At 42.6% G+C, this 24,543-nt stretch overlaps 1 protein-coding gene and 1 pseudogene across 10 annotated transcripts in view; one reads left to right on the plus strand and one right to left on the minus strand.

The window, feature by feature from the left end:
• The window catches only part of RNF32 (ring finger protein 32), a 40,068-nt gene extending 32,356 nt beyond the window's left edge, over window positions 1-7,712 (minus strand). For 5 of the 10 annotated variants that reach the window (XR_013524122.1, XM_009002765.5, XM_078343364.1 and 2 more), the window contains exons 1-3: window positions 7,576-7,712; window positions 4,514-4,602; window positions 3,668-3,926 (exon numbers count right to left, since the gene is read on the minus strand). Coding sequence is in view for 8 of the 10 variants with exons in the window: in XM_009002765.5 (XP_009001013.1) it covers window positions 3,668-3,926; window positions 4,514-4,528 (274 nt within the window). In the remaining 2 variants the exon portion in view is untranslated. The other 5 variants (XR_013524123.1, XM_009002766.5, XM_054237513.2 and 2 more) reach the window with 3 other exon arrangements.
• Window positions 7,713-7,727: 15 nt separating this feature from the next.
• Window positions 7,728-8,518, plus strand: LOC108592979 (putative transmembrane protein RNF32-DT; annotated as a pseudogene).
• Window positions 8,519-24,543: the final 16,025 nt, after the last annotated feature.

Consider the following 24,543-nt stretch of genomic DNA (forward strand, 5'->3'; position numbering starts at 1 on the left):
GCCACTGCACTCCAGCTTGGGCACAGAGTGAGTTAAATTTCAGTTAATAATTTCAGTTTAAAAATAATTTCAGATTTACAAAAGGCTGTAAAAACAGTATGAAGAATTCTCAACAAAGGACTAGTATCCAGAATCTATGTGGAGCTCAAACAAATCAGCAAGAAAAAAAACCAAATAATCCATCAAAAAGAAGGCAAATGACACAAACAGACATTTCTCAAAAAACGATAAACAGATGGTCAACAAACATGAAAAAAGGCACAGCGTCAGTCATGAGGGAGATGCAAATTAAACCACAATGAGATGCCACCTTATTCCTGCAAGATGCCCATTACTAAAGGTCAAAAAGCAACAGATGTTGGTGTCGATGTGCTGAAAGGCACACACTTAAACACCGCTGGTGGGAACGTAAATTAGTACAAGCTCTGTGGAAAACGGTATGCAGATTCCTTGAAGAAGTACAAGGACATCTATCCCTCGATCCAGCAATCCCACTACTGAGTGTCTACCCAAAGGAAAAGAAGTCATTCTATGAAAAAGACACACACACATGTTTACTGCAGCCCAGTTCACAATTGCAAAGATATGGAACCAACCTAAGTGCCATGAATCCATGAGCGGATAAAGATGTGGTGTATATACAGCATGGAATGCTACTCGGCCACGAAAATGAATGAAAAATGTCTTTTGCAGCAACTTGGATGAAGCGGGAGGTCTTTATTCCAAGCGAAGTAACTCATGCTGTATGTTCTCACTTCTAAGTGGGGGCTGAGCTTCGGGTATGCGAAGGCGCACAGAGTCGTACGATGGACATGAGACTCAGAAGTGGGAGGGCAGAAGGGGTTGGGATTTTTAAAAACTGCACGTTAGGTACAAGGTATATTATTCCAGTGACAGGTGCACTAAAATGTCAGAGTTCACCACTATGTAATTCATCCATGTAACCAAAAACCACTTGTACCACAAAAGCTACTGAAATAAAAATAAATAAAAAAGAAGAAACATATACAAAAAGCAAGCAAGCAAGCAAGCAAACAAACAAAAAAAAAACAGGCCAGGTGTGGGGGCTCACACCTGTAATCCCACCACTTTGGGAAGCTGAGGCGGGTGGATTACCTGAGGTCAGGAGTTTGAGACCAGCGTGGCCAACGTGGTGAAACCCCGTCTCTACTAAAAATACAAAAATGATCTGAGTGTGGTGGCACACACCTGTAATTCCAGCTATTTGGGAGGCTGAGGCAGGAGAATCGCTTGAACCTAGAAGGCAGAGGTTGCAGTGAGCCGAGATCGTGCCACTGCACTCCAGCCTAGGCAACAGAGTGAGACTGTCTCAAAAAAAAAAAATTGAAATTTCAGCATGAGCTTTGAAGGTGACAAACATTCAAACCATAGCTTAGCCACACTGAGCTATCAACTGGAGCTCTGGTGCCTATCACCACAGTAATACATGTGAGTAGTGGATGAGAGACAAAGTATGAAAAGTACTTAGACTGAAGCTGTGAAAAAGTCTTCCAGACCACAAATGTAAGCGAAGGATTCTGTCTCATTGATGCCTAATCTAGATGGAAGCTCTCCCCATCACGGGCATTCTTGATGTACTGGGTTGAATAGTGTCACCTCAAAATTCATGTTCACCTGAAACCTCAGAACGTTGGCCTTATTTGGAAATAGGCTCTTTGCAGATGTAGTTAAGATGAGGTCATATTGGTTTAAGGTTGGCCCTACATCCAATGAATGGTATCCTTATAAGGGGAGAGGGAGGGCACAATCGCACATAGAGAAGGCAGAGGCAGAGACTGGAGTGACATCAGAGGCAGAGATTGGAGTGAAGCCAAGCAATGCCAGGAAGCACCAGGGAAAGGTGAGGAAGGATTATCCCGTAGAACCCTGCCAACAGTGCCACTTTGGGCTTCTGGCCTCCAGGACAGTGAGAGAATACATTTCTTTTTAATATACTTAAATACAGCATTTACAATTAAGTTCATAACACACTTCCTTTCTTTCATTAATTAAAAGAAATGGAATTGGTTTACATGCCTTTATTTATAGGCACAAACCTGTAGCAATACTGTACACAGTAAGAATGTGTGTGAAGTTGCATGCTATGTGTATCTCACCTATTATAAGGAAAGAAGTTCAATCAGTTATGATGGAGGTAAAGCTGACTTCTATAGAAAATGCCATTACAGAATTATTGTCACATGAAAATATATTAAAGTGCCTAGAAAACAAAGGAGACAGAAAAAGTATTATAGACATATTTCAGGAAGTGAATTAACATAAAATATTATGCTATTTTTATTGATTTTTATTTGGGATATTTTTCATCTTTTTTGAAATTCCTAATTTGTTGCAAGTTTTGGTCTCATTCCAAATAAATATGCATACTTGTAAGAAGAAAAGAATTATCCTATGTTCTTAACCCAAATGTTAACCTTTTATATAACCCTAGTGCAAAGATCAAAACCACAAAATTAATGTTGATATCATCTATCAATTAGCCTGCATGCCTTCTGCAGACATGATTCTCTGTCACACTGATGTCTTTTTCTCTGGACTAGGATCTGATCCAGGATCACAAATTGCACTTGCAGCTGCCATGTTCCTTTAGTCTATAATCTGGAACAGTTTCTAGGTCTCCATTTGCTTCTGTTGACTTGACACTTTTGAAGAGTACTAGCTGGGAACTGTGTGGAAGTCTTTTTTTTTTTTTTTTTTTTTTGAGACAGTTTCGCTCTTGTTACCCAGGCTGGAGTGCAATGGCGCGATCTCGGCTCACCACAACCTCCACCTCCTGGGTTTAGGCAATTCTCCTGCCTCAGCCTCCTGAGTAGCTGGGATTACAGGCACACACCACCGTGCCCAGCTAATTTTTGTATTTTTAGTAGAGACGGGGTTTCACCTTGTTGACCAGGATGGTCTCGATCTCTTGACCTCGTGATCCACCTGCCTCGGCCTCCCAAAGTGTTGGGATTACAGGAAGTCTTTCACTTGGGTTGGTCTGAGGTTTCCTCATGATTAAATTTAGATATGCATTTTGGTAAGAATGCTACAGAAGTGACATTGCACCTTTCAGCAGGAGGCACATGATGCTGGCCTGTGCATGACTGCTGAGCTAACTGGGATTACTTGGTTCAGGTGCTGCTTGCCAAGTGCTACCATGTACAGTTGAAATAACTGTGAAGTTACTGTTTTTCTCCCTGCCATGTACTTGCATCTATGAAGAAACTGAGGCTACCTCAATGTTCTGTGTCTGGACATAATTTTTCTCATTCCAAATTTCAGCAATGATGATAATTACTGTGATGTTTGCCAAAGGTGATTTTGTCTCCTGTCTATTATCTCTATGAGTCGTAGTCATTCTACTAGAAGGGAGTTTTCTTTTCCATCACTGATTTACTCAGATTTATTCTTATTCATGGGAATCAGTAGCTATCTCTGGCCTCCCACTGTCACTTGTTATCCTACTGACATCACCATCTTTAGTCTCTTGCTGTAATGAACCCATCGTTTTTAAGCTTCAACATGTGATACCTTCAATACACACACACTTTTCTGTACAATTATAAATTAGGGTAAATTATTTCTGTAACATAAACAATTATACTATTGACCTCAATAGACTCTGAAGCTCTGATCAGCCAGAAGATGAATGACATCAGCTTACCCAGAGTCAGCGGTGGCGGTTTGGGATCAAGAACATATTCTTTTTCTGAATCTTCTAGTTTGGGGCACTGTGCAGTTTTTTTAAGTCCAGTATCTACTCTTGCCTTTGCGTCTCTTTTTAGAGATGTGCTCTCTTTCTTTTGTACTCGTGTCTTAGAATGATCTGCGAGTGAAAGATTTCGAAGGTGAAGATCATGTAAAATGTGATCTTGCAAAGCAACTGCATTCATTGCCAAGTTATCTTTCTTAGATGAGTGACCCTAGAAAGTAAGAAATAAGTCATATTTAGAGGAATATTAATGTAATGTATCACTTAGAAGGTATTACAAGGTTTCAGTACTCAACCTTGATGGCATATATGACCAAATCAAATAGCAAGGAATGCTTGACTCATTGTTACATAAGTGGGAGCAGACTCTTGTCTCAGCATTTACGTTAACAAAACAGGAATATCTTTTCACTTAATTACTAAAGCCTTAATTATAATATGCATAAATTCATTATGACCTATAAACCTGTGCATGCCTGAACAAATTCATGCTGCTTCACTATAATTAAGTTAGACTCCAGGCCACTACTAAGGAGACTCTTGTGAAAACTGAGTAATTTCCTAGGCAGAATAAAAAATCACCAAACAGCTAAGAGATGCCTGCAGTAAATATCACCAGAGACTGTTTTTCCCATCAACCTGTCCACTGGCCCATGCCACACTTGGCATTACCCATTCCTGCTAACAATTCCTAGTTCAAGCAGGGTTTGCAAACTATTTTTTATACTCTCAAACAGCCGAATTAAAATATGTTTCATGAGTCAAATAATGTGTATGTTTAAAAAAAAAATAGGGTACCTTATGTTTTAACATGCCGCATCAGAAGTTGCTGCCTGGCTATCACAAATTCTATCATCACATCATATCACATTCCTTCTATTCTTCTGCTGAAAAAACATGGTCAACAGAAAGTCAAAGTTACAGTGCATCCAAACCTTTCATGAAGTCTGTGAGAACGATCTGTAGAACAACCTGACTGATAATGCAGCAGTGGGAATGCCTGCTACAGGGTGGCACTAAGCTACACATTTTGGTTCTGGAGGAAGGGGGTGAACTCAAATCAGTTACACTTTGACTCATCCCTGTCCTCAAATAGTTCACTCCTGAGATGTTGAGAACACATTAATACAAGTGGTTACTATTAATCAATCCATTAATAGATGATACGTAAGTACTGTAAAATCTCAGGCTAGCACTGGAGACTTGTAAACGAAAAACCTCCTAAAGAGATAACAGTTAAAATGGCATTTGAAAGGTACAGAGGGAAATGAACATGTCACACTACAGGTAGGAGGAAAGCACTGGCAGGCTGGAAATCAGCATGATATGCTTATTTTGGGGAAAAAGGGAACAATGAAGAAACTGGAACACAAGAGGAACACTGGCTAACTTCAGTCTGTCCAAAACACAGACACAGAATATGTGGACAGACCAACGTGAGCTCCAGTTGAACGCTACCACTTTGCTGCCCAAGATACTTACCACAACTGAGCCCCAGGCTCCTCATCTATAAACCAAGTGCAATTGTACTGGCTTTGCAGTGAGGCCGTGAGGATTAATGAGATGACCTTTGAAGTATCTAAAATAGGTCTTTTCACATAGAACAGACCTTGTTATTCTTGCTTCAATCCCTTCAAAGCTGGTAGAATAATTTGGAATTGGCCCTTTTAAATTTTGGACATGGTATATTTTATGAAGACAGATGTGTTCAAAACACTCTAATGAGGAGAAAGTTATTCAAATAATCTAGGAACTGGCATAGCAGGCCCTCGAATAACACTGTTTCTTCTAATGTTTTGTTACAACGTTGATGAGGAAAAAAATTGGTCCTCAGCAGGTGCCACTGTCTGTGTGGAGTTTACACATTCTCTACGTGCTGTGCATTTTCTCCAGGTGTCCCGGGTTCCTCCCATATCCCAAAGCCATGCACGTGAGGCTCACTGGCCTGTCCCTGTCTGAGTGTGTGAGTGCATCCCATGCCCTGCCACGGGATGCCCTCCTCTCCAGGGCTGTTCCCTGCCTTGTTCCTAAGCTGCCCGGATGGGCTCGGCTCCCTGCCACCCTGAACTGGAATAAACAGGTTGGAAAATGAATGGAATGATACAAATTACTATCAAATAAAAATTCGTAAAGCACACGGTAACCACACAGATGCACCCACTGCAGGAGGAAAGCACGTGGTCAACTGAGAAGTGGTTTGTGTGAATTGCATGGCGGGAGGCGCTTCAGAGCTTTGGCCAGGCCAACATTATCCTTGATTTAAGGCAGCACCTCCACGACCCTGTCACTCGCCGATTCACCAGAAATCGGATAAGGATCTTACTTTCTTCAGTGCATGTAGAGCTCACACGTATTTCAGTGTTTCATACAGAAGTGCTTTGGTCGTTATTTAGAAGTTTGGTGATGTTTTTGTGACCAGGAACGTGCTGTAGGAACTTACCTCTTTATGTCAATTAGCCTATGTATCAATTAGCCTATGATGATACTGGTTTCCTTATACACCGCATGGCTTAAAGCCCCAGTTTCCAAGAACCTACGGATGATGTTAAGTGAGAACTTACTGTATTGAGGGCCCAACTGTAAAAACAGAAATTAATCCAAACTCCATTTCTAAGGACTAACACTTGTATTAAATTACTCCAACTGAAAGAACAAACCCACTAAGGTTTTAAAACACAGTGGAACCAAATCTCTGAGATGTCCAGGGTTAGGAGTAAAAGCGTCAGTCGCTGCTCAAGTCCTGCAGAGGCTTTGGTGATGGTTCTTACTGCGACCCTTTCCTGTTCCCCCTTCAATGCTGGCATCAAGAGATGTCTGAAAGAAGTTTCACCCCATATCTCATCCAGACCACTGAACTTGGAGAGATGGTGGAAAGAATTTAAAATACTGAAAGATCACTGCCAGATTTTTCCAAGTTCCTGATTCCAAAACGCCTGTCACCTGGCAGAAGATACAGTTTGCATCATACGGTCCAGCCATATCTGCAGCCTGCAATTTAATCTCAAGTTTTACACGGTAGGCCACTGTCATTCATATCAGGGTAAGAGCTTTTAAAACCTGTACTCTTTTAAAGTCCTACCGTATTATTATGTTTTAGAGTTTAAAATTCAGATTTTAAAGATATTGAAAACGCTTCAAGTATCTAGTCCAACTCCAGTTTATACACGAGAAAACCAAATACCAGGTGATTCAATATACAACGAGCCCGTGGCACCGGCAGGGTCAGACACGTAACCCTTGCCCAGTATTGAAAGCTAAGATGAACAGGAATACGCTGCTTTGTAAATCCCAGTATTAAACGCTCACGAGGCAGAGCTCGGTGGCAAAAACGGCCACTGGGGTGCCAAAGCGAGTGACCACAGCGTATTAAACAGTCTCAATAAAAACACACGAGACCCAAGCCCAAGGTGTAAAGATGCAATTCCACACAGGGTCCTGCTGTCATGTCCTGCCTTGTGAACGCCGCTGGCCTTTTCCTGAGATTCCAAACCCGCCCGAAGCGCGGGTGAGAGGCTCCGACTCCCCTGAGAGCCGACCCCATCCGCACCTGGGTCCCCTGATGGCGGCGGGTCTTACTGGGTTCTAATGTTACCGACGTGAGATCACTGCTCTAAGGCTTTAGGCTGCCGTGAATTCGCGCCCCTCAGGTAGGAGGAGCTGTGGGAACTAACAGGGACCCCGAGGCCCCCGAGGAGGCCATGCGCTGCGGCGAGACCCGGCCTCGCCTCACAGCCCCGGCCAATGGCCCGGCTCGGAGGAGGCGAAAGCGGGGCTGCGAGCGGCCCCCACCCCGAATCCACGCACCCAGCCCGCCCCGCAGGCCGCCTCCTTTCCGCCCGCGCCTCCAAGCCTCCGCATGCCTCGACTCTGCCGGGAACACGGGAACCCAGGGACGTCCGCCCCAGCTCCCTCTGGCAACTCCGCGGCCGCTCGCCGTTGCCATAGCGACGCCCGCCTCTGCTCTCGCTCCCCTCGCGCTTGCTCGCCAGTCCCGCTTGGCCCCGTATTGCGCATGCTCGCCAGCTCCGCCCGGCCCACACTGCGCAGGCTCACTGCCCCGCCCCCGCCCTGCCCCGCCCCGCGCATGGCGTCACCGCCTAGACGCAGGTGCGTGCCCTTCGAGGCTTGCGCCGCGGGCGTCTTTGGGGATCGCGTGGCGGGGCGTTTGAGAGCCGCTGGCTGACGCGCAGGGGCGTGCAGGCGCCCGGGTCTCGTGTAGTGCAGGCCAAGCCCGCGCCTGCATCGCTGTAGTTCGCAGCCCCTGGCGGCTTTGTGGGCGCAGCCCCGCTCCTCAGCCGCCCGTCCCCCTGGGCCTGCGCCCCGGTTGTTTCCCCGCCTGACTGTGGTCGTTCTCGCCCCAGGGTCTCGAGCGCACGGCCCCTTTGCGGTGCTGTTAGTCGAGGGCAGTTTTCTGGGGGATCCCTGGATTCCCCAGCGCTGCTCAGGCGTCCTGGCTCGCGGAAGCGCGGTCCCCACCCCTGCGTGGGCGCCGACGGCCTGGCGTAGTGGGTGACTCCTGGCCCCTTGCTGTGGATCCCTTTGCGTTTCCTGCTTCGTGGGCCTGGCCGTTTGCGTTTGGTTGCAGTCCCCGGGGAGCCCTGCGTGGCCCGCTGGCTTTTTCCTGCTCCCTACGCGAAGGACCGCGTGTGTGACACATCGGAGCGACTCGAGGCAGCACGTTCCTCTTCAGGCTTGCAGCGGGCGGTGGCGTTCACGCTCCTGAGCGGAGCCTTCGGGCGCTTTACCCGACGCCCCGAATACTGTGCTGTTGCTCCCAGGGGCTGTCTCGAGCCGGAACTCTTCCTTGCTCCGGTGAGCTTGGGGCTCACCCCGGCGTCGGGTGTTTCCTCGCTGCACCTGCTCGGGAAGGCCGCTCCGAGCTCCAGCGCTCCACGAAGGGCTTCCCTCGGATTGCGTGTTGGCCCCTGGAACCCTCACTCTGTGTCCTCTGCTGCCCTTCCGTTGGGTTGTGGCCTGGAAACTCCTGGCTCGCGGCTTCCTGGCTTAAGGATCCCAGCCCTGCACTCCCTGTCGTCCGGTGCCTGGAAACCTGTATTTTTTGGTCTGATTTTTGTAGTTGTTTAAGAACTTAAACCTGGTCCCTCACACTCGTGGCCAGAAGCAGAAATCAGTAGGTTTGTTTTTTATTTTCTTAAAATGACTTGACTTTATTGTGTTGGTTCAACTTACGTTGTACTTTAATTAGAAGAAATTCGGCTGAAAGTACAAAGAAAATATACAAATGCAAGTAATCTTTTTTAAAAAACAGACAAAAAACAAAACTTCCTCGAAAGCAAGGTCTAAAGAAATTACCAACTTAGACTGGAAATTGATCATTAATCATTAAGGACATTAAAAAACAAATTTGGAATAAATGACATATCTATAAAACAGGATAATTTTAAACTTCACTTAAGATTCTATTTTTTTCTTAGTGGAAATGAATTTTTCTAAACTGACCATTCTTGTTTTGAAGTTTGTAAAAGCAGACTGAAAATTCATAATGTTTTTTTGTTTCACATAATCAGATTTCTTCAATATTGTAACATTGATTTATATTCCAATTGGTGATGGATCTAGAAGAAAAGGAAGTGTTCTTTGCGGTCTTCAGGCTCCTCTGTTCTGCGACGTGGGTGCTAGGATAACTGCCATAAATGGTTGTAAGACTTTAGGCTCAGATAAGTAGACCTACATTGAAATTTAGACTTATTTTACAAGTGTCTGATTTCTGGCAAGCTCATCTTCCTAAATCATGAGCTCCTTATTTGTAAGGGTGACATTAGCCACTCTCCAGCAACAGCCCTGGCATTTCTTCAGTCCTGGGATGGGACATATGACTAGTCTAAGCGAACCAGAAAATCCAGGCCCCTGACCACAACAACTTAATCAGGGCTGGCCGTATGTCTAGCCAGGCCAACCAGGTGGACTCAGTATTTTTATGGGTGCTACTTGAAAATTTCTCTAATTCTCCTGAGTGTAGAAATGAGAACAGTCATCAGGTGGTGGCTGTATTGTTGTCTTGCTTGTCATCATGAGGTGAGAGCCTGAGGCTGTGGCAGCCACCCCGTGAACCTTGGAAGGAGGATTCTACAGGAATTAGCAGAGCTGAGACTAGGACGCAATCCATGTCCTGGTGACGTATTTGAGCCCTGAGCATGGCCCTCCTGTTAGTCTCTTCATTTACTGGCTTCAGCCAGGTGGGGTCTGGTTTTCTGTTACTTGCAACAGGAAGGATTGGAATGATAACTAGGCATACTGTTACTGCTTTATGGCTGTGGCGAGATTAAAACATGATATTGTGGGTGAACTGCTTAGTACAGTGCCTGCTATTCTTTATATTGATTTTAAGGTATTTTTCTTGAACTTCATAAAGTTCTAAGAAAAATTACCATTTTAAAATTTCTACCCTCTGTTCACATGTTTAAATTTTCATGATAGTTTTTCTGTCTGCATGTTTTCTATTCAAAATAAATTGGTCATTTTTCAGCCACACAGAATATTTTGTTTTTTATTTTTAATTAATTAATTAAGTAATTAATTTATTTTTTGAGACAGAGTTTCGCTCTTGTTACCCAGGCTGGAGTGCAATGGTGCGATCTCGGCTCACCGCAACCTCCGCCTCCTGGGTTCAGGCAATTCTCCTGCCTCAGCCTCCCGAGTAGCTGGGATTACAGGCACGCGCCACCATGCCCAGCTAATTTTTTGTATTTTTAGTAAAGACGCGGTCTCACCATGTTGACCAAGATGGTCTCGATCTCTTGACCTCATGATCCACCTGCCTCGGCCTCCCAAAGTGCTGGGATTACAGGCGTGAGCCACCGTGCCTGGCCGTTAAATTTATTTTTTATTGATACATAGTAGATGAACATGTTTTTGGAGAACATATGATTGTTTGGTAAATTCATATAATCAAAATAGGGTAATTGGGATATTCATCTTAAATATTTATCTTCTATTTACACTAGGAACATTCAAATTATTCTAGCTATTTTGAAATGTGCAGTCGATTTGTGTTAACTATAGGCTTGACTGAAACTTTAACCTTGTTGCTTTCTAATCCTTGACAAAAACAGAGCTAACATAGTTGATATTTGAAGAAGAATACATTCATTCTTCTTCAAGATAGTGTGTTCTGTTGAAATGAGTTAGATGAGCAGAATGCAGCATTCTTGGATAGGGTTAACTAAAATATATAGTCAATCTGTCTTGTCCCCAAAACCATGTTATCAATGGTTTATATTTTAACATTATGCCTTTTGCTTAAAAAAGTTTTTTTTTTGAGATGGGCCTAAGAAACTGCATGTATACGGAGCATGTTTCTTCAGAAAGCTGCCATTGAGTACATGCATTCTCCATGGTACTGTTCAGTGCCATTTGGGTAAGCATTCACATGATTATTTAAGAATTAACCACTAATTGAATGTCCTAGGAATAGTGGAGACGGAAGAGAAAATGAGAGTGCATGATGGTAAGGATGATGAGGTTGTGCTTGGTCACGAGGAGAAGGGCACCAGTGTGCTTGGCTGATTGAGATGCACTTCTGGACTCCACTGTGCTTAAGAAGAAAGCTGCGCGTGGTTGGCCGGGCACGGTGGCTCACGCCTGTAATCCCAGCACTTTGGGAGGCCAAGGCGGGTGGATCATGAGGTCAAGAGATCGAGACCATCCTGGTCAACATGGTGAAACCTCATCTCTACTAAAAATACAAAAAATTAGCTGGGCATGGTGGTGTGTGCCTGTAATCCCACCTCCTCAGGAGGCTGAGGCAGGAGAATTGCCTGAACCCAGGAGGCAGAGGTTGTGGTGAGCCGAGATCATGCCATTGCACTCCAGCCTGGGTAACAAGAGCAAAACTCCGCCTCAAAAAAAAAAAAAAAAGAAAGAAAGCTGCGCGTGGTACTGTAAGAGATCTGTTGTATAAACATTGTGACAAAAAGAGTGATGATGCCTGTGCATGTCCAAGGCAGAGCAGCCCGAGATGGATGGCAGGAGCAGGCTGTTTAAGTGGAAGACATTGATATGAAGGGAAAATCTTACAGCTTGCTTGTGCAGAGGACAATTCTACACAAGTATTCAAATACTACAACAGGCAGTTGGAGTCCGTCTTCTTGTGGAGGATAGGGTTTTTTCATGATGACACCAGAGACACATTGGAGACTAGTGATGGCACTGTATGAATTCTTTTTTTTTAAACAGAGTCTCTCTCGGTTGCCCAGGCTGGAATGCAGTGGCATGATCTCAGCTGACTGCGACTTCCGCCTCTTGGGTTCAAACAATTCTCCTGTCTCAGCCTCCTGAGTAGCTGGAATTACAGGTGCCTGCCACTACACCTGGCTAAATTTTGTGATTTTTTTAGTAGAGATAGGATTTTACCATGTTGGCCAAGCTGGCCTTGAACTCCTGACTTCAAGTGATCTGCCCACCTCGGCAGCCTCCCAAAGTGCTCAGATTACAGGCATGACCCACTGCACCTGACCTATGGATTCTTAATGTGTCACACCCATAGAATTTGAGTTTGCCTACCTGCCGAGTCTCTAAACGCTGCACTAATGGAAGCCTAGGCAGAGTCAGACTGGTTTTTAGTTCAGTATTCTTCTCATATTTTAATATCTTAATGCTCTCACATTTCTCCTTTCTTATCTACAAAATATGCCTACTCAATGCATATTCGACTCTTGTCTCTCTTAAGACAGCCCTTGACATCTAAAACAAACCTGAGGAGCAGAAATTGGTGGCATGGGGTTCATCCTGAATTTAACTCTCAATTTTAACCTTCACCAAAACCATGGCTGGATCTTGGCTTACCATAACCTCCGCCTCCTGGGTTCAAGCGATTCTCCTGCCTCAGTCGCCCGAATAGCTGGGATTACAGGTATGCACCATTATACCTGGGTAATTTATTATTTATTTATTTATTTTTAGTAGAGACGGGGTTTCTCCATGTTGGTCAGGTTGGTCTCAAACTCCTGATTTCAGGTGATCTGCCCACCTTGGCCTCCCAAAGTGCTAGGTTTGCAGGCATGAGCCACCACCCCTGGTCCCATTTATTTTTCTTAATCTTCAGTATTACCTTTAGCTTTCTACTCACACTTGTATATTTATTATCAATTTTGATTCCTAAACTTGCTGATATGGTTTGGCTGTGTCCCCACTAAAATCTCACCTTGAATTGCAGTAATCCCCATGTGTCAAGGGCAGGGCCAGGTGGAGATAATGGAATTATGGGGATGGTTTCTCCCATACTGCTCTTGTGGTAGCAGGTAAATCTCACAAGATCTGATGGTTTTACAAATTAGAGTGACCCTGCACAACTCTCTCTTGCCTGCTGCCATGTAAGACCTGTCTTGCTTCCCCTTTGCTTTCCACCATGATTTTGAGGCCTTCCAGCCCTGTGGAACTGTGAGTCAATTAAACCTCTTTCCTTTATAAGTTACACAGTCCCGTGTGTGTCTTCATTAGCAGTGTGAGAACTAATACCCTTCTTCCACCCAAATTATTATTTCAGATAATTCTAAGTCATTTCCTGTATTTTGCAATATGTGAGGTCCAGCAATTGTTTGGAAAATTTCCAATCTCTCCTAGTGCTTTGTAGCCGCAGTTGCTGTAAAGATTCAGATATGCTAGTGGGAATTTACTGAAGTATTTTTTTTCCTAGAGATTATATTACAGTTCTGTTCTGTCTTTAATAATGAAAAAGGGCTTAGGATGAGCTGTTTCAACTCTTCTGAAAAAGTACATTTAAAAAAAATACCTGTGACAGACATATGATGATTATATCATTCCTGTCAACATTCAAATAGTGGTAGAGTAGCACTGATGAAAACACTTCCAACACTGGAAGAGAGAGGAGGAATCATCTTGTTTTCATTCTTAATCTGTAAAAGTCATGGGTATAACAAATGGGCCTTTAAAAATTCTTTTCTGAATAAAAAAATGGAGCAACTGCATTCTTTGTTGTTGAATTCAATATACGTAGAAGCAATGTATCACTTTGGTAAAGAGTAATGTTCTACTATTCCGTAGTAGCTGACATGAAGACATTTATGCTAACCACAATGTGATCCCGATACAGACACTTATACAATGTTGCCAAAAGCGATCAGGCATACTCTTGGTATCAAAGGTGTTTGGGTGATGTGGACTCCTTTTAGACATTTATGATTTTTCTGCCCTAATTGAAAGTTTTGACAAATTTGCAAAAGCATAAATGTCAGGCCACTAGTAGAAACTCTGAAGTAACCTGAGAACTAAACGTATATACTGGTTTCTAACCACTTTGGCTAAAGCCGAATGTATGTAAAAATTGAATCAGTTGATGCTCTAATATGTTCAAGATATCAAGAGACAGGGTGTTTCCTGATTAAATCCAGATTTTTAAAAATTAGTAGGTTTATTAATACATTTTACAGATAAATTGAAGAAATGATACAGAGAGCTCCTAGTAGGTTTATTAATGCATTTTACAGATAAATTGAAGAAATGATACAGAGAGCTCCCAGTAGGTTTATTAATACATTTTACAGATAAATTGAAGAAATGATACAGAGAGCTCCCAGTAGGTTTATTAATACATTTTACAGATAAATTGAAGAAATGATACAGAGAGCTCCCATATACTCCCTCTCCTTGCAGCAGTTTTCCCATTTGCCATTTGTATGTTATATTTGTTCACATTGATGTGCAGTAAGGTTGTCCATGTTTAATGTTGATTATGAAATTCTCTACAAAAGTATACCCCACAAGTGTGCATGAGGTACCCCTTTTCCAGTTCTATTCATAGGGGCACAAGCAAGGGAACTATTGAGAGATAAGAGTCTCATGATAGCAGAAAAGTATTTCTTTATGATCTTGGGAAAGCCGTCCACATCTAGGAGGTGTCTGCTTTTGAGGAGAAACTTTCATGGTTAGCTTTACCTTAAGGCCTCCAATAGGTTTATAGGTCCAAGAGTCTGGAGGGGCCCGTTTCAGCTGTGAGATTGTAAACCCAAGATTCAAGGTCCTGAGGTTTTGTGGCAGTGTAGGAGGCAGGGGCAGTCTTTCCCCGATGATGTTTCTGGAAGACTCAGTCTCTAGGCTTTAGATCATGTAGGGTTTGAGTGTCCTCAGTGGGCCATGAAGAGCTTTCTTTACCTGTTGAAAATATGCTTGGGTATAATGCACTAAAGCCTTACAGCACTTATTCAGAGCTCAGGAGCAGAAGACAGGTGAGCTTTTATCACCAGGAACGTAGGCCTTCCAGTGACTGTTGCATAAGGGATCAACTTGTGTTTTCCACATGGAAGTGGACCTGTCATCAATCCACAGTACTTTAGACCAAGGAAATCCAGTAAATTCAGTTAGCTTTACCTAATGTGATTGTACCCATGATGGCTTATCTCATTGTTTTACAACCTGTCTGGTGAAACAAGTACCTCTATCACTGGCAATCTGTACAGATATGTCCCACAGGAGAAGCTTGCTTTCTTGTAACCTTTTATCTACTGTTACAGCACTAGACTTTTTGAATGGAAAAGCTTCTATACAATCAAAAAACATGCATTGAAAATGGCAATGGAATGAAATCCCTCTAAAAATGTTTAAATGGCCCATCACATAGCAGAAACGTACATGAAGTTTTGATTGCCTTCCCAGGATTATAGATTTGACAGACCAAACGTTGGGCATAAACCATTTTAGCAATTTAGAGCAGTAACCATGCCAATATTCTACTTGGATTGTCTTACCTCTTCTGTGAGGACCATGGACTGTAGAGCTTTTAATATTGGAAGCTTTGTTGCTTGAACCTGGTAGGTGGAGGTTGCAGTGAGCTGAGATCGTGCAATTGCGCTCCAGCCTGGGCAACAGAGTAAGACTCTGTCTCCAAAAAAGAAAAAAAAATAACCTTTAAGGATTCAGGAAAGACCAGGTTTCTGTCTAGGCTCTGCATAACTTCATACTTAACATTAGATTTATATAAGATCACTTTATGCCTGCATCTTCTCAATTGTTTCTTCCTTGTATTTGTCCTTTTCCTTTTCTACTTGGCGAGATTTGGCTTTCTGTTCAAGAATGTTTTCGTGTCTTTGCCCAGTTTTAGCCTAGGGATAACCCCCTTGCTGTGTGAATGCCTATGTGGACAGTTATGCCATTACCCTTTTCCCGCTGCACCTGTTCAATGTAGGGGACATATTTCTTCCTGTAAACCTGGGCCGCTTTGCCAGTTTGCTGACCTTTATAGTGTCCTTGTATAACCTGAACTTCATCATCTTTCTGGATAGGCATGGATTGCATGTTGTACCTGTCTCAGCTCTTTGGAAACGGGAAGACATAATCATCCTGTGAATGTGGAAGGTGCATTGAAATGCCTTTGGTTGGAAGCTGCAAAAGGATTGAATTTCATTTTGGCTGCTCCATCTTTGGTGATGGCAGCAAAAGGAAAGATTTCTGTCTTCTTAAATGTCAGTTTTGTTTCTCCGATTCAGGTACACAGCACTGTTTATCAGATGGGTTGTTATAGGTAAATTTGACGTGGATCATGGAGTTCATCTAAACTATATATCGAAACAATTTCAGTACTGGCTGACTTAGCTTGAAAATCTGGCAGAGTATTTCCTTGGCATTCAATTAACTTTTGTCCTGATTGGATTATCAGTTTCATAAGCCAGTCAGTCTGTTCATTGAGTGCTGGTAGTTCATACCCAGTCTATATGATGTGATCCTAAAGTTTTCAGAAACTTGTCACTCAAGAGTGCTTGTCAGGGTCCCTTCCATCCTTTCCATGAATCTCCTTGAAGGCACAATACTCTAGGATTTTACTAGCTCATAAACTTCCTGTATCAAATTATCCTGTTTCTCTTTTGGATGCTGCAGGGGCCCTCTGTAGCATCTCAAAGTTAGTTTGAGGTAAAAAACAACAAAAAGACAATTTGAAATTTGATTTGGGGAAGCCTGTCAAATATGTCAAATAGGATCATAAGGCATTGTAAGAGAATCCTCATTTGGCCAAAGTGATAAAAGGGTTTAAAAAGCAGAACCCTTTCTTCTTTGATAGAGAGGAGTCTCTGTTTTCCAATAAACAGATCTGAGAAAGACAGCATGAGATAGAATCTGTCTCCTTCTTTCCTCTCTCTTTTTGCAGTTTCCTCAAAAGGTGAAAACAAATCTTTTACTGTCTCTTATTAATATTACATGAAAATTCTTGTTCAAAAGAGAAAACCAAATTTTACTTTTGCATAGTGTGTTATCAACACTAAGCTAATAAAACCTTATAAACAAATCTGTCCAATTTGTCATCTTTTGACCACAGAAGATTTCCGTAAAGTTTTTATCATCTCTTACAAGTTTTTTCTATTCTTTTCAACTTTATTCACTTAGTTTTATCTATATCTTTTTTATTCCTTCAATTTGAAATAATCTTCAACTTCTAGATGAAAGTTTTTTTTCTCTTCCATGTCTTCACAACTTGCATCATCAAAAATACTTTGGTTTTCTTTATACACTGTATACAGAATTGTTTTTTATATTTATTAGTTTCAATTACATATATTAACTACAGTTGTAACTGCTAGTATCCCTAATTTCTAATGAAAACTTAGGAAGTAATTTTGAACTGTTCTGTATCAATATTTGTAGATGAAAACAATTTCATAATTTTTAGATAGCTAGATTTTTTTCAACTTTTTGTTTCTTAATAGATCTTAATGTATTTAGCTTTTATATACCATATAAAAATAAGATGCTAAAATATATAAACTTACACTTATGTTTACTAATGTTTCAGTATTTTAACCTACTTAGAAATGACTCAGACATTTATGCTTATCACTTAATTCAATATAGCATGACTTTAAGATTTTAAACTACAGAAAAGAACCTTGAAACAGGTACTCTCCTGCTATTGACATAGGTACTCTGCCGATGACACAGGTACTCTCCTGCTAATTACATAGGTACTCTGCCAATGGCACAGGTGCTCTCCTGCTAATGACACAGGTACTCTCCTACTACTGACACAGGTGCTCTCCTACTACTGACACAGGTGCTCTCCTGCTAATGACATAGGTACTCTCCTGCTAATGACACAGGTACTCTCCTACTACTGACACAGGTACTCTCCTGCTACTGACACAGGTACTCTCCTGCTAATGACACAGGTACTCTCCTGCTACTGACACAGGTACTCTTCTGCTACTGACATAGGTGCTCTGCTAATGACACAGGTACTCTGCCAATGACACAGGTACTCTCCTGCTAATGACACAGGTACTCTCCTGCTACTGACACAGGTACTCTTCTGCTACTGACATAGGTGCTCTGCTAATGACACAGGTACTCTGCCAATGACACAGGTACTCTCCTGCTAATGACATAGGTATTCTTCTGTTACACAGGTACTCTGCTAATGACACAGTTACTCTGCTATTGACACAGGTACTCTGCTAATGACACAGGTACTCTCCTGCTACTGACACAGGTACTCTCCTGCTACTGACACAGGTACTCTTCTGCTATGACATAGGTGCTCTGCTAATGACACAGGTACTCTGCCAATGACACAGGTACTCTCCTGCTAATGACACAGGTACTCTCCTGCTAATGTTTTCCCCAGTTGTTCTGAGTCTCAGGTAGTCACATAGTATCCAGGATGGCTTTGAAGGGTGGGCCCTATTTGGGTGTTGAATTTACATACTAAATGAAGATCTCAGGACAGAAGACACCTGTGAAGATGGTGCCTGGAGGATCCAAAACCCTTTCAGCATGGCTAAAAGGGACAAAACTGGGCCAAGGAGGAGGGGGCTCATCTTGGGCTTGACTCTGCCTTGTAACTGGTGGTCTAGTCACTGATAACATGTCCCCAGGCCTCACCATGGCCACCTGTCCAGACCCCAGAATCCAGAGGCTCAAAACCAAGAACAAAATGTTACAAATTAAGCAAGTATATAAAGTATTACAGAAGCAGTGTTTTATGCCCTTAAGAACATGTGGTAGAGATAGTGTAAACCTATTTGACCAGTAGATCCAGACAAAAATGTCTGAATTATATTTAACTGACAATTCTGAAGCCATTTCTATTTTATCAACAATTTTAAAGCTAGCGTTGTTTACTAAATATTATACACATAACACATATCAATATACAGACACGTGGAGAAGCAGAACTTATAGCTTTTACAAGTAATTCTCATTTGCTGGCTTTCAGATAGTTTTTATTTCCCTATTCAGACTATTAATCTTCGGATTACCCATTTCATTGCCCTAAGCAGTTGTTAGCTGGGCAGCCCTAAATTTGCATTTCTGGGGACGACTGTTAGGTGAAACAGGGTAGAAAATTTATATCTCAAAAGCACAGAGCTGAGACTAGGCCTAAAGGAAAAAGAATGTACCTAAAGGCACAGTTAAGACAAGATGGCCAAGAAAAATGCCTTGAACAAAGGTAAGACTTGTTATGTAAATTTAAAATAATGGTAAGAGTTTCTGGAGTGGGAGATGGTGCCACACACTCTTAAATGACTAGATCTCACAAGAACTCACTGTCATGAGAACAACACCAAGGGGGATATCTACCCCCATGAGCCAGTCACCTCCTACCAGACCTCACCTCCAACATTGGGGATTACAGTTCAACATGAGATTTGGGTGTGGACACAGATTCAAATCATATCATTCCACCCCTGACCTCTCCAAATTTCATATCCTCACCTCCAACATTGGGGATTACAGTTCAACATGAGATTTGGGTGGGGACACAGATTCAAATCATATCATTCCACCCCTGACCTCTCCAAATTTCATATCCTTCTCACATTGCAAAATACAATGATATCTTCGCAGCAATCCCCAAAGTCTTAATTCCAGCATTAACTCAAAAGTCCAAAGTCTAGTCCCATCCACCTATGAACCTGTAAAATCAAAAAACAAGTTAGTTGCTTCCAAGATACAATGCAAGTATAGGCATTGGGTAAATACTCCTGTTCCAAAAGGGAGGGATCCACCAAAAGAAAGCTACAGGCCCCACTTGAAGTCTGAAACCCAGCAAGGAAGTTACTAAACCGTAAAGCTCCCAGATAATCTTATTTGACTCCATGTCCCTATTCTAAGACACACCAGCGTAAGAGGTGGGCTCCCAAGGCCTTGGGCAGCTCTGCCCCTTTGGCTTTGCAGGGATCAGCCTCTGCAGCTGCTCTCACAGGCTGTGGTTGAGTGCTTGCAGCTTTTCCAGGTATATGGTGCAAGCCGTCAGTGGCTCTACCATTCCGGGATCTGGAGGATGTTGGCCCTCTTCTCACAACCCCACTAGGCAGTGTGCCAGTGGGGACTTTATTGGGGCACTCCAACCAACTCTACATTTCGCCTCTGCACTGCCCTAGTAGAGGTTCTCTGAGAGAGCTCTGCTTCTGCAGCAGGCTTCTGCCTGGATATCCAGGCTTTTCCACGCACCCTCTGCAATCCATCCAGGTGAAGACTTTCAAGCCTCAACTCTTGCATTCTCTGCACCCACTGGCTTAACGTTATGTGGAAGCTGCCAAGGCTTACAGCTTGCACCCTCTGAAGCAGTGGCCCAAGCTGTACCCGGACCCTTTTTAGCCATGGATGGAGCTGGAGTGGCTGGGATGCAGGGAGAAGTATCTAGAGGCTGTGCAGGGCAGCAGGGGCTGGGCCTGGTCCAGGAAACCATTCAGTCCTTCTAGGACTTTAAGCCTATGATGGGAGGGTGATATGTTTTGGCTCTGTGTCCTCAACCACATCTCATCTTGAATTGTACTCCCACAATTCCCACATGTTGTGGGAGGGACCCAGTGGGAGATAATTGAATAAGTGGGGGCAGTTTAAGTCTCATGAGATCTGATGATTTGATAAGGGTAAACCTGTTTCACTTGGTTCTAATTCTCTCTCTTACCACTGCTATGCAAGATGTGCCCTTTACCTTCTGCCATGATTGGGAGGCCTCCCCAGCCACGTAGAACTGTAAGTCCAATAAACCTCTTTCTTTTGAAAATTGCCAAGTCTTGGGTATGTCTTTGACAGCAGCATGAAAACAGATGAATTCAGAAGGGCTGAAGGTCTCCGAAGTGCCTTAGAGGCCTTTTCCCTATTGTCTTGGCTATTAGCAGTAGCCTTCCTTTTAGTTATGCAAATTTCTAAAGCCTGCTTGTATTCCTCCCCTGAAAATGGGCTTTTCCTTTCTACAACATGGTCAGGCTGTAAATTTTCCAAACTTATATGCTCTGCTTCCCTTTTAAATATAAGTTCCAGTTTCAGGTCATTTCTTTGCTCATGTATATAAGCATAGGTTGTTTAGAAGTGGCCAGGTGATATCTTCATTGCTTTGTTGCATAGAAATTTCTTCTGCCAGATACACTAAATAATCACTCTCAAGTTCAAAGTTCCACAGATCCCTAGAGCAGGAGCACAATGCAGCCGGGCTCTTTGCTAAAGTATAACTAAAGTGATCTTTATTCTACTTCTCAAAAAGTTTCCCATTTCTATCAGAGATCTCTTCAGCCTTGACTTCATTGTCCGTATCACTATCAAAGTTTTGGTCCTAACAATTTAGCAAGTCTCTAGGAAGTTCAAAATGTTCCTTAATCTTCCTTTCTTCTTCTGAGCCCTTCACACTCTTTCAACTTCTGCCTGTTTTCCAGAGTTGCTTTCAGGTTTTCAGGTGTATTTATAGCAGTACCCCACTTCTGGTACCAATTTTCTGTGTTAGTTTTCTTTTTTTTTTTTTTTTTTTTTGAGACGGAGTTTTGCTCTTGTTTCCCAGGCTGGGGTGCAATGGTACGATTTTGGCTCACCGCAACCTCCGCCTCCTGGGTTCAGGCAATTCTCCTGCCTCAGCCTCCTGAGTAGCTGGGATTATAGGCATGCATCACCATGCCCAGCTAATTTTTTGTATTTTTAGTAGAGACGGGGTTTCACCATGTTGACCAGGATGGTCTCAATGTCTTGACCTCGTGATCCACCCGCCTCGGCCTCCCAAAGTGCTGGGATTACAGGCGTGAGCCACTGCACCCGGCCAGTTTTTACACTATTATAAAGAAATAGCCAAGACTGGGTGATTCATTAAGAAAAAAAGAGGTTTAATTGGCTCACAGTTCCACAGGCTGTACAGGAAGCATGATGTTGGCATATGCTCAGCTTCTGGGGAGGCCTCAGGACACTCACAATCATGGTGGAAGGCAGAGCGGAAGCAGGCATGTATTCTTACATGGCTGGAGCAGGAGCAAGAGGTGGTGTGGGGAGATTCCATACACTTTTAAACTCTTGAAAACTCATTATCATGAGGACAGTACCAAGGGGGAAATCTGACTCCAAAATCACTGCCCACCAGGCCGAACCTCCAACATTGGGGATTACAATTTGACATGAGATTTGGGAGGGGTCACAGATCCAGACCATATCACCAGTTGAATTCTAGAAAGGTGTATTTTGGGGACATGATTTTGTTCAATAAGTGGTCTTTTTAACTTACCTACTGTTTCTAAGTTAAAATTACTGAGTTCAGGGCGAAGCCCATTAAACAGGGCAAAGAAAGCATCCCGTGTCTGGTTATATAGTGTGGCTCTTGAGCTTATATCTCCTATTACCTGAAATTTTGCATCCTTTGAGCCACATCTTCTGAAGCCTTCCCTCTCCACAGCCCCTGCCAACCACCATTCTACTCTCAACTTCTTTGAGATCTACTTTTTTAGATTGTATACATTAGTGAGATTACTGGCATTTGTCTTTCTGTGCTTGACTTATTTCACTTAGCATAATATGCCTATGATGGCAAGTGACAGGATTCAGTTCTTTCTTCAGGGTTAATAGTATTGAACCGTGCATATATGCCACATGTTCTTTACACATCTGCTGATGCACACTGGGGTTGGTTCTACGTCTCGGCTGCAGCGAACATGAGAGTGCAGTGATCTCTTCAGCACACAGATTTCATTTTCTTTAACACATAGCCAGTAGAATTCCTGAATAAGGTAGTTTCATTTTTAAGTTTTTAAGAAACTTCCATACTATTTTCCATAATGGCTGTACCAGTTTCCATTCTCACCAACAGGGTGTAAGTGTTCCCTTTTCTTCACATCCTCTTCAATACTTGTTATCTTTGGTCTTTTTGGTAATAAGCATTCTAACAATTATGAAGTGATATCTCTTTTTTTTTTTTGAGACGGAGTTTCACTCTTGTTACCCAGGCTGGAGTGCAATGGCGCGATCTCGGCTCACCGCAACCTCCGCCTCCTGGGTTCAGGCAATTCTCCTGCCTCAGCCTCCCGAGTAGCTAGGATAACAGGCACGTGCCACCATGCCCAGCTAATTTTTTGTATTTTTAGTAGAGACGGGGTTTCACCATGTTGACCGGGATGGTCTCAATCTCTCGACCTCGTGATCCACCCGTCTCGGCCTCCCAAAGTGCTGGGATTACAGGCTTGAGCCACTGCACCCGACCTGAAGTGATATCTCATTGTATTTTTAACTTGCATTTCTCTAATGATTAGTAATGTTGAGCCTTTTGTTTTTGTTCTTGTTTTTTTCTGAGACAGTCTTGCTCTGATGGCCAGGCTGGAATGCAGTGGCACAATCTCAGCTCACTGCAACCTCTGTCTCCCAAGCTCAAGCACTTCTCCTATCTCAGTCTCCTGAGTGGGCTGGCACGATAGGCATCTGCCACCACACTTGGCTAATTTTTGTATTTTTAGTAGAGACAGGGTGTCCCCATATTGGCCAGGCTGGTCTCAAACTCCTGACCTCAGGTGATCCACCTTCCTTGGCCTCCCAAAGTGTTGGGATTACAGTCATGAGCCACCCTGCCCAGGTGAGCAATTTTAAATATACTTTTTGGCTCTTTGTGTATCTTCTTTTGAGAAATGTCTATTCAGGTTTCTTGCCTATATTTTAATCAAGTTATTCTATTTCTTCCTATTGAATTGTTTGACTTCCTTATGTAGTTTGGATATTAACCCCTTGTCAGATGCATAGTTTGCACATATTTTCTCTCATTCTTTAGGTGCTCTCTTCACTCAGTTGATTTCTTCCTCAGCTCTGCAGAAACTTTTTAATTTGATGTAATACCATTTGTCAATTTTTGATTTTGTTGCTGATGTTCTTGGGGTCATATCCAAAAATGACCCAGGCCAATGTCATGGAGCTTTTCCCAATGTTTTCTTCTAGTTTTATAGTTTCAGGTTTTCTCTCAAAGTCTTTAATCCATTTTCACTGGATTCTTAAAAATTTGGTGTGAGAAAGGGGAGAAAGGATCTAATTTTATTCCTCTGCATATGGATGTCCACTCGCCCCAACATGACTTATGGAAGAGACTGTCCTTACCCTATTGTGTGTTTTTGGCACACAAACTTAATTGTTGAAACTTAATTGACCATAAATATGTGTATTTATTTCTGGGCTCTATTCTGTTCCATTGGTCTATGTGTCTGTTTTTGTGCCAGTACCATGCTGTTTTGATTATTACATCTTTGTAGCAGATTATGAAGTCAGTAAGTTTGATCCTTCCAGCTTTGTTATTTTTGATCAAGAACCTAGATTGCTTTGGCTATTCAGGGTCATTTGCGGTTCTATACAAATTTCAGGATTGTTTTATCTATTTCTGTGAAAAAATGTTATAGGAATTTTGATGGGGATTCCATTGAATGTGCAGATTGCTTTGGGTAGTATGGACAATTTAACAATATTAATTCTCCCAGTCCTTGAACACAGAATTTTCATTTATTTGTGTCTTCTTCAATTCCTTTCATCACTGTATTATAGTTTTCAGTTTAGAAGTCTTTCATCTCTTTCATTCAATTTATTCCTAAGTATTTTATTTTGTAGCTATTGTAATGGGATTGTTTCTTGTTTTC

The sequence above is a fragment of the Callithrix jacchus genome, chromosome 11 (genome assembly GCF_049354715.1).
Source record: "Callithrix jacchus isolate 240 chromosome 11, calJac240_pri, whole genome shotgun sequence".
NCBI lineage: Eukaryota > Metazoa > Chordata > Mammalia > Primates > Cebidae > Callithrix > Callithrix jacchus.